The sequence below is a fragment of the Salvelinus namaycush genome, chromosome 10, assembly GCF_016432855.1.
Source record: "Salvelinus namaycush isolate Seneca chromosome 10, SaNama_1.0, whole genome shotgun sequence".
In the NCBI taxonomy this organism is placed as follows: Eukaryota; Metazoa; Chordata; class Actinopteri; order Salmoniformes; family Salmonidae; genus Salvelinus; species Salvelinus namaycush.
Genome location: NC_052316.1, coordinates 14,431,998 through 14,442,508, shown reverse-complemented (window position 1 = coordinate 14,442,508; position 10,511 = coordinate 14,431,998). Strand labels below are relative to the sequence as shown.

Genomic DNA, 10,511 nt, shown 5'->3' with positions numbered 1-10,511 from the left:
TTTAATTAAGTTGAAAATATTTTATTAGTTTTACAATAAAGCATCATGTTTTCTGTCTATTTCAAAATAGCAATTATCTTTCAAATATATATATATAAAAAAAAGTATTGTATTGCAAAAAGTGAGCCATTGCTTTGACAGTTTTTCAAGTTCAAGGCCTATACTAGTCAGTAAAAAACAAAAACTACAGTTCCTCCCTTAGTGGTATCAACCCATAATTTACTCACAATTTATGGAACACAATGAAATCCCTATTATCCTACAATCATTTGAAAGTTATTTTTAAGCAAAGGCCCTGGAGGCATACTTGCAAACAGAAAAAGTTTAAAACGGGCCTTTGCTTAAAAAGTAAGTTTCTCAAAATGTGCATTGGCGAATTAAAATCGTTGATGTAGTTGCACGTGATCAAACGCTACACGTTAGCTGTTCCCATTACATAACCTGACACATTTAGCCCTATGCTAACCTGAGCAGGTGGCAGTGATTATTTCCTGTAACAAATTCTGCATCAGCCTATCAACGTTACCAACCAATGGCATTTCTTAAAATAGGTCAAAATGGCCACCAAATGATATTTTAATAATCGCACAGCACTAACATCTATGTAATATAGCTTATAGAAGTGATGATTATTTATGTAGCAGTGCCAGTAGCCCGTGTCTGTCTGCAAGCGGGACTCCAACAAGAAGCTCCTCATTAAATGTATGCGTAATCTTCATTCACAAGGTTTTGGCTACACTTCTCAACACACTAAAAAGTAATTCTGCATTTCAAAAGGGGGGAAATAAACTCATGAGATTCAAACCCTTGCCACAATCTGCAACAATTACGTGGAGTTGGCACTCTACACAGAGAGCTATTTGACCAGTCAGTCAAACACACGTGATCTAGTTGCTTTGATTATCAGAACGTGTCGTTGGACTTTTGTTAAGGACACTTTCATGAAAAAGTGTTGGATCAGGTGCAACTACGTCAACGATTTTAATTGACCGATACAGCATTTGAACCAGATATGATCACGGGCCAGCTGTGCAAGTTAGCACAAGGCTAAGGTTGCGTTTCAAACTCATAAAAGAAATACCCTCCACCACTTGTGCACGTAAAAAAAATGTTGTACATTTTTTTAACTTGGGGGAATCCCCGAAGCCATCTTTGCCATCGGTCCAAATGATTAGCCAAGCAAGGGAAGTTGGCAACGTAAGCCCTTCTGCCCTCGCTTTTGATCGACTTTGCGAGTGTACAATTATGTTCACTCCAGGGCTTGAAAAGCACCATACTCAATTCGCGATGATTGTACATCCACTAAGAAAAGTCAGCCAAAACTTAAAACCAACATTATATGGAGAAGTCTACATACAAGTGTAATTAGAAATAAATGTAAATAAGTTAGAAATTGTGCTACTAATGCACATGACGGCTCAAACACTTATCATAAAAGTCATTATGTTTTTGTTTGGTTGGCTTCTGGAAACGTTTGCTTGCGCATATAACTTTCTTGACATCACACTTATACATTGTAATTTTCGATTTACCGGATATAGTAGGATGGCTAACATTCACTGTCTGCGGAGGCGTTGTCTTCTAGCCAAGATATGAAACGCAATCATAATTGACTGTAGAGCATAAGGCACATGCAACAGTTCCATGATGACTGAAAACATAACCGTGGGATGAACGAGTGACACACTTCCAGGCAAGAGCAGTCCATTAAAAATTAATTAATTCTTCCCTTGCCCTGCAAGTGTCAACTCATCAGACAATAATACGTCATCAGAAGTGTCCAATTAATTTGAGGGCTGAGGGTGTGTCTTTTAAGTGTTTGGAATGCAGACTAAATCTGACAGGTTATCTGAAGGGAACATCTAACATTAATGCCGCGTTCAAAACAACTGGGACCTGAAAAATCTGAGACTTCCAAGCGTTCAAGACAACTGCGAACTGGGGGGGGGGGGGGGGGGGGGGGGTACTATTTACGACTGGGAAAATGTATTTTGAGCAGTCTTCCAACTCGGAATTCCAAGTCGGGAACTCTAGCCTCTTTCTACAGCTTTGACTTTCCGACCTGTAGATAGATCACTGATGTCATGATTCAACCTCATTCCCCCCAACCCCCAGAGTTCCCAGTTGTCTTGATAGCACCAATAGTGTTTGATCACGTGCAACTACACCAACGATTTTAATTGGCTGACGCATTTTGAGACGGAGAAAGTATGGCCCCCCTGTGTCTAAATAGCTTCCCATTCAATGACTGGGAACACTGCATAGAAGAAAGCCCATATATTAGTCCTTCAGTAAATCATTTGGACTCAGTCTCACTGGCAGAGGTAAAGAGTAAAAGGTAATTAGCCTATTCCTGGTCACGCACAAGCTCATAATGTCGTTTATGTCTGTACAGACAGTAATGCTGAATGATGAACACCACATCAAAGAATATGGAGAACAAGCCAAGTCCTGCCTTTGTGGGGTCCCCAAAAATGAGCTTCCATTCATCTAGGAAACAATAGAAAAACTCATGAAACCCTGAGTAGACCATCAATTCATTCAGCAAGTGATGTAAACAATTCTGTTTAAAATCGATGGAATTAATCTGAAAAAAAAAAAAAAAATGCATCACTATTTCAATTTACTTTTATAACCTTTTTAATACATTGTTTAAATAACCCTTTTCTGTATGTTTTTTTATTTATGTTATGGACATGAAAAGGAAATCCTGTATTATGAATATTTTGTGACACTGTCGTGTTAATGTGCAGGAATAATTGTAAAAAAAAGTAATACATAAATACACATATATATATATATATATAAAAAACATGAAAAGATATCTATACCTTACCAGTCAAAAGTTAACACCTACTCATTGAAGGATTTCTTTATTTTTACTATTTTCTACATTGTAGAATAATAGTGAAGACATCAAAACTATGAAATAATACATATGGAATCATGTAACCAAAAAAAGTGTTTGAGATTCTTCAAAGTATCCACCCTTTGCCTTTGACAGCTTTGCACACTCTGGCATTATCTTAACCAGCTTTAAAAAAAAAAAAAAATTATAAAACGTAACCTTTATTTAACTAGGCAAGTCAGTTAAGAACAAATTCTTATTTACAATGACGGCCTACACCGGCCAAATTCGAACGATGCTGCGCCAATTGTGCACCACCCTATGGGACTCCCAATCAGGGCCAGTTGTGATACAGCCTGTAATTGAACGAGGTAGTCACCTGGAATGCATTAACAGGTGTGCCTTGTTAAAGGTTAATTTGTGGAATTTCTTTCCTTTTTAATGAGTTTGAGCCAATCAGTTGTGTTGTGACAAGGTAGGGTGGTATACAGAAGATAGCCCTATTTGGTAAAAGACCAAGTCCATATTATGGCAAGAACAGCTCAAATAAGCAAAGAGAAATGACAGTCCATCATTACTTAAGACATGAAGGTCAGTAAATACCAAAAATTTCAAGAACTTTTAAAGTTTCTTCAACTGCAGTTGCAAAAACCATCAAGCGCTATGATGAAACTGGCTCTTATGAGGACCGCCACAGGAAAGGAAGACCCAGAGTTCTCTCCGCTACAGAAGTTCATAAGAGTTACCAGCCTCAGAAAATGCAGCCCAAAAAAAGTAACAGACACATCTCACAAACTGTTCAGAGGAGACTGCGTGAATCAGGCCTTCATGGTTGAATTGCTGCAAAGAAACCACTACTAAAGGACACCAATAAGAAGAAGAGACTTGCTTGGGCCAAGAAACACGAGCAATGTACATTAGATCGGTGGAAATCTGTCCTTTGGTCTGATGAGTCCAAATTTGAGATTTTTGGTTCCAACCATCTTGTCTGTGAGAGGCAGAGTAGGTGAAAGGATGATCTCCGCATGTGTAGTTCCCACCATGAAGCATGGAGGCGTTGTGATGGTGTGGGGGTGCTTTGCTGGTGACACTGTCTGTGATTGCTTTAGAATTCAAGGCACACTTAACCAGCATGACTACGACAGCATTCTGCAGCGATACACCATCCCATCTGGTTTGCGCTTAGTGGGACTATCATTTGTTTTTCAACAGGACAATGACCCAACACACCTCCGGACTGTGTCAGGGCTTTTTGACCAAGAAGGAGAGTGAAAGGTGCTGCATCAGATGACCTGGCCTCAACCCAATTGAGATGGTTTGGCATGAGTTGAACCGCAGAGTGAAGGAAAAGCAGCCAACAAGTGCTCAGCATTTATGGGAACTCCTTCAAGACTGTTGGAGAAGCATTCCTCATGAAGCTGGATGAGAGAATGCCAAGAGTGTGCTAAGCTGTCAAAGGCAAAGGGTGGCTACTTTGAACAATCTAAAATGTATTTAGAATTACTTATAAAAAATAAAAACAGATATACCTTTTTACATAGTTATTCAGACACTTTGCTGAGACTCAATTGAGCTCAGGTCCATCCTATTTCCATTCTTCATCCTTAATATGTTTCTACTTGATTTGAATTTACCACAGGTGCATCCTATTTCCATTGATTGGACATGATTTGGAAAGGCACACACACACAAACCTCTCTATATAAGGTCCCACAGTTGACAGTGCATGTCAGAGCAAAAACCAAGCCATTAGGTCGAAGGAATTGTCTGTAGAGGCATCTGGTCTGATGAAACCCTACGGTGAAGCATGGTGGTGGCAGCATCATGCTGTGGGGATGTTTTTCAGCGGAAGGGACTGGGAGACTAGTCAGGATCGAGGGAAAGATGAACGGAGCAAATTACAGAGAAATCCTTGATGAAAACCTGCTCCAGAGCGCTCAGGACATCAGACTGGGTCGAAGGTTCACCTTCCAACAGGACAACGACCCTAAGCACACAGCCAAGACCACGCAGGAGTGGCTTCGGGACAAGTTTCTGAATGTCTTTGAGTGGCCCAGCCAGAGCCCGGACTTGAACCCGATCGAACATCTCTGGAGAGACCTGAAAATAGCTGTGCAGCGATGCTCCACATCCAACCTGACAGAGCATGAGAGCATCTGCAGAGAAGAATGGGAGAAACTCCCCAAATACAGGTGTGCCAAGTTTGTAGCGTCATACCCAAGAAGACTCAAGGTTGTAATCAACGCCAAAGGTGCTTCAACAAAGTACTGAGTAAAGGGTCTGAATATTTATGTAAATGTGATATTTCGGTTTGAATAATTAATACATTAGCAAAAATTTCTTAACCTGTTTTTGATTTGTCATTATGGGGTATTGTGTGTAGATTGATATGGGGAAAAAAACTGATTTAATCCATTTTAAAAGAAGGCTGTAACGTAACAAAATGTGGAACGTGTAGGGGTCTTAATACATTCCAAATGCACTGTATACACACACAATGAATGATTTATAAATGACAAACAATGAATGACTACAATAAAAATGTTAAATGCCCACAACTGAAGACACGTTTTGAATTGTTGGGACTGTCCTGTAAATATTTTCACTGACTAATTATTGCCTGTTCTACTGAGGCATGTGCACATTAGTGTACTGTGGGAAGCGTGGGCAGCCTTACCGTTGTTATACGACTGAAGGAACATCTGAACGAGACTGAAGCTGCCTCCTGTGAAGTCCAGCAACACATTGCCAATGCTCCACCCCTCTGTGCTTTGTCTTTTGTAGTTCATGTAGACCTGAGGAGACACAGAGTGTGTGATCATGAAAATCAATAACATCATACATTTCCAAGTGAGGCGCAACAACATCTACTGTAACAAATGCTAATTGCATAAGCGAAAACCATCCGATATGCAGTAAAATATTGTGAAATCCATACCTCCATACCTGTGGGATGTATTTGACGAGGGTGACACCTAGCTTGATGTAAGAGAAATAGTAGAGATATTCCAGCCAGGTGATCTTACTGGCCACAGCAACAAAGAGGGTGACCAGGGCAAACGTCCAACCAATCACCAGAAGGCCAATAGCAATCTTGGACACCTTCTGCCCTCCTCTCTGCAACACAGGAACACAGTAATCACTTTCACAATGCTTTTAACTGTCAATGTTTCTTTGAGGCCTTGACAAAAATGATTTCCTTCCAAAAAAAAAAGAAAATGCTCAAAGGATCAGATGAATATCTGTCTTTCCCAACAATCAAAACATAAGCTAATCATTATTTAGCCAGCCAACATCTGTCTCCTGTTTATAACCAAGGGGGACAATTAGGAAGTCACTGAAGACTGGTCTATTGTTACTCACTTCATAGATGGCACACTGAGAGACATATACAAGAGTCAGCACAACTGCATGGAGACTGAAGAACACATCGTTGGCATCCACTGGGTTTACACCATTTGGATTTATCTTCAAAAACTCTTCCTGTAAATAAAAAACACACTGCTATATAACCATGTGGAGTAAATACTGAGTCAATAGGACCATAAACTATCCAGCGCAAATTCCCATTGGTATCAATGCATGACTGACAACATTTGCAGAGCTGTGTGTGCAGATCTCAAGTCAAGATTCGTCCCAATTTGTTACACCATTTGTGATGGCATGCAAATGATTACCTTCATGTACGGAACCCAGAAGAGGCCTACATTGAAGACACTGTAGGCAATGAATCCTGTCAAGTTGAGTGCCAGAAAATCAAAGTTCAGCCCCACCACACTGTCAAACAGACAAAGTTAGTCAGAAACCATATCCAAAAGTCCTTTAGATCTAAATCCTGTGATGCAGAGGATTTTGAAAAAAGTCCAAGTGTCAGAGGCACTACCTTTTTCTTCTCCAGTTCTCATATACTTGAGGGTAGAATGATATAGACCATGCTAGGAAGTAAATCCAACCAATTACTTGGTTAATGATATCAACAATGTTGCTTCTAATGACCAAGAAACGGATTCGAGTCTTATGGCTGCAAAACATAAATGAGAGACATTTAGTACATTATGTTGGTTTAAAAATCAGTCTGAAAGTGAGAAATGTTCATGGAGTTGAAATTCACTGACAGAAACCCTGTACAGCTCACCTTGCAATGCCAGTGTTGTTGCTGTATAAATAGGCTGTCACCTGACCCACATGTTCTGCATGAACCTCAAAAGTGCTTGATGTGGCGTTTGCAAGCAACTCTACCTGGAGATCAGAAATACAGAACATATAACGTCGGAAACACTGCACTTAAATAATCAAATATATAAAAAGTCACTGTAAACAATTGTTACATTTAGACATAATATGCATTTATGCCTACAACGTAAGTGCTAGTATTTATTTTACACAGTGGCCACTGTAGGTCATTTAAATATGATAGATGCAGATATCAAAGTGCATTAATAATCAATTACATGGTTAACGGTTCTTGCTCTTCAGTTAGTTTGAATTAAACAAAATGCATACCTGTTGAGGCAGTTGAAGTATTGAGCTAACATTTGCAGAGGAGTCGGTGAAGTTAAAACTAATGAGTGTTGAGACATTCTGAGGAGTGCTGCACAAATAAAGAAATGTCAAACACTGCATCTCAACAAATATATATAATACTGATAAAAACTGGTAGTAGATAACCAGCTTATAAGCATAGTTACCTAGGCGTTATGGTGATATTAACTGAACCTTTCTCCTCCAGATTTACAGTGGCTGGAGCAGATAGAGATACACTCCCATCTGTTGAAGGAATATGACATTTCAGTATTCAAATAGGGGATGTTTAAATGGAAAGATATTAAATCCGAGCTTATGTTGGTTGGACAAGGGCAAACTCACCACATGTAATGACCGTACAGAGTGTTATGAACAAGAATAACAGAAAGTTGGTATCTGCCATCTCGAGGGATAGCTGAACTCAAAAGTGCAAAAGAAGAAGAGATGACAGATTTGTATGAGGCACAAACAATCTTCATTAGGCAACATATGCCTCCATACAAATCCATAATTACAACATAAATGTGCCATATATATCACGGTAAAAAAGCTTCGTCTTAACAACAATAGTTAGCTAGTTCAACACAGTATCTAACTAATCCTGAAATCAACTAATTATACACTACCGCAGCTGAGCAGTCCTTTGTTTTCCTCGGTTTCCGTGAGTTTGCGCCAATGTAAGGTCATATGACTTGGCTCGTCTGTAGGCTATGACGCGTTGTGTAGGGTGCGTTCAAGACTTTCAATGTTGTGGGATGTTTGACACGCGCAGTTAAAGCAATCCTAAAGAGGGTGTTCTACTAAACTGACATATGGAATTGTTTTAAGATGGCCATACCAAGGATCATTTAGCTATTCGATTTGGAATTTTAGGACCTCCAAATAATTTGATGAAACATAGAATTTTGCCTTACTGGTTTAAGTCCATATAAACACATTGAATAACAGATTCATACATGGAAAAACAGACAGCCCAAAAATAAATCAAACAGAAGTTTGTTTTAAAGTGTCTGTCGTATATATGAGAGATATTAAAAAGATCAGGAAATTATTCAAATTAGATTTTCATCCATTTGTAACCCCTTTTTTTGGTGGTGCACTAAACTACTTCCATATATACTTCCTTGGGTTTTTGTTACTTGTACCGAGCCAGGGTCAGTGTTATGGACGGGCCCTAGGGGGCCTGGCCCGCCCAACCGTACCACCTTGCCCGTCCACATAAAATATTTCAATATTGATCATTAATTTGACTGAGACACTCGCAGAACAAAAGATCTCAGTTAAAGCTTCCGAGCGAGCGAAACAGCACCCCTCTGTCTCAGTATGTGTAGACCATACATCTGATATTGTCTGGACAAAAGGAGAATCGCATTTCATACTTTTTCTGGCCACACAGCATCGGCTACATAGCAAGATAGAGGGACGCTGTTTCGCTTGCTAGTTTCAGCAGAGAGGATGATGTGAAGCGAGAGGGCTCAATCTCACCAAAATCTGTCCTGAAAAGCCCAATGCGTTTGTGGGCATAATGCAGACCTAAGCTTGTTGCCCGAATTCCTGTCTTTGGAACAATGACTTGCATTATTAGGGCATAAACATGAGCATTTTGTCATTATATAAGCCTAGAGATCTCTGGTTTCAGCCACTTGCAAATAAGAAAGGAAATTTAGCGGGTACACATTGCACTTTTCAGATGCTGGCTTTTTTCCAAAATTATAAGATTACTCCTGTCTAAATAAAGTAATTCAAAATACTTTACCAGAGAGCTTGACTTAGCTGTGGATTGTTTCATAGGCCTATGCCTATTTGGGAAGCCCAGTAATTTGGGTAGCGTGTGTGGCAAAAGACCTAGCTGATTATCAAGTTGCGGCTGGCCGCTGTCTGTCGCCAATTCTTGCACATTCATTGTTTCATTGTGTGAATTGTTTGCCCTTTGTTAATTTGATAAATTCCCCATTACATATGTAACCAGTAGGTCTAGTAAATGTACCGTTAATCCCCGTCATTTGGTTACATTAATTTCTGTTAATGCATGAATTAGGCATTTACCGTTGTCATTCTTGAAGTGGAGATATTGTTTGCAGAGTTGGGTTTGTCATGCTCCTTCTTCACCACACTGTCTGTGTGGGTGGACCTACAATGACTCTGCACATTCACACATGCTACTGACAAACACACACTCGCTGCTGCCATAATTCATTAATTGAATATAGTGTTTCATATTATCATTCGATAGTGCTATATTGTTAATTACAATTATTAGTAGTATTTATCCTGCTACTTCAGTCCCTTTACATAATTTTTTTAAACTACATTAACTCTAGAGAACAATCCATTTCCTTCACTTATTTGATGTACTTCTTACAAATGGACAATCTAAGTACTACAATAGATAAAATATGCACACAGCTGATAGTTTTCACCCTCTACCCCTAAAAAGAGGTTTACCAGTCAGCCAACTTCATAGACTGCGTCGTGTCGGTGACACAAAAATATAAACAAAACATGTAAAGTGTTCACCATGGTTCGTGAGCTGAAAAATAATCCCAGAAATGTTCCATAGGCACAAAAAGCTTAATTCCTCAAATGTTGTGCACAAAAGTGTTTACGTCACTGTTACACAACACAATGCCACAGATTTGATGTCTTAAGTTGAGGGAGTGTGCAGTCATGTGAAACCCATATAGTAGAACCTAATTAATTAATTTTGTTATGTACCCTAGCAAGAAAACCAAAAATGTCACTCAAACAGAAGGCGGAAGTAACAAAGTCAATGACAACAACCAAAACAGGTGGGGTTTAAGGAGGGGTTCTGAAATACACTCATGGGGGAGTCCACTGAAAGTTGACTACAAAAACTGGAACCTGAAAGACACCCACCATTAGCGCCCACTAAATTTGCCCAAGGACAGTCAAACAAAATAAAAACCAACACCAAACTTAAAGACAGAAACAAAACAAAAAGTGGAGCAAAACAAAATCAGATTAAGGAATGTTTGTCTAGAGAAAGAAATAATAAATAATATATTTTTTAAATAGGGCGCACCAACTATAGGTGTTGACCCTCCACATCTCTCAAGACAACTGAAACACTGGGCAACCCACTCTTAAATAGCACCTGTGTCACGTTCCTGACCTTATT

At 39.3% G+C, this 10,511-nt stretch overlaps 1 protein-coding gene across 3 annotated transcripts; it reads right to left on the bottom strand.

Moving 5' to 3' along the window:
- Window positions 1–5: 5 nt before the first annotated feature.
- LOC120054735 (cystinosin-like) lies at window positions 6–8,068 on the bottom strand. Of its 3 annotated transcripts, none has more exons than XM_039002297.1 (11): window positions 7,999–8,068; window positions 7,715–7,787; window positions 7,537–7,615; window positions 7,352–7,439; window positions 6,984–7,087; window positions 6,732–6,869; window positions 6,526–6,625; window positions 6,212–6,331; window positions 5,795–5,965; window positions 5,526–5,643; window positions 6–2,490 (listed from the first exon to the last, which is right to left on the bottom strand). In XM_039002297.1, exons 2-11 carry the CDS (start codon window positions 7,773–7,775, stop codon window positions 2,348–2,350), a joined length of 1,122 nt encoding a protein of 373 aa, XP_038858225.1. In that variant the 5' UTR covers window positions 7,776–7,787; window positions 7,999–8,068; the 3' UTR covers window positions 6–2,347. The 3 variants fall into 3 exon arrangements, with proteins under 3 accessions (XP_038858225.1, XP_038858227.1, XP_038858228.1); XM_039002300.1 differs by lacking the exon at window positions 6–2,490 and adding an exon at window positions 2,504–2,587; XM_039002299.1 differs by having other exon boundaries at window positions 7,715–8,052.
- Between the last annotated feature and the right edge of the window lie 2,443 nt (window positions 8,069–10,511).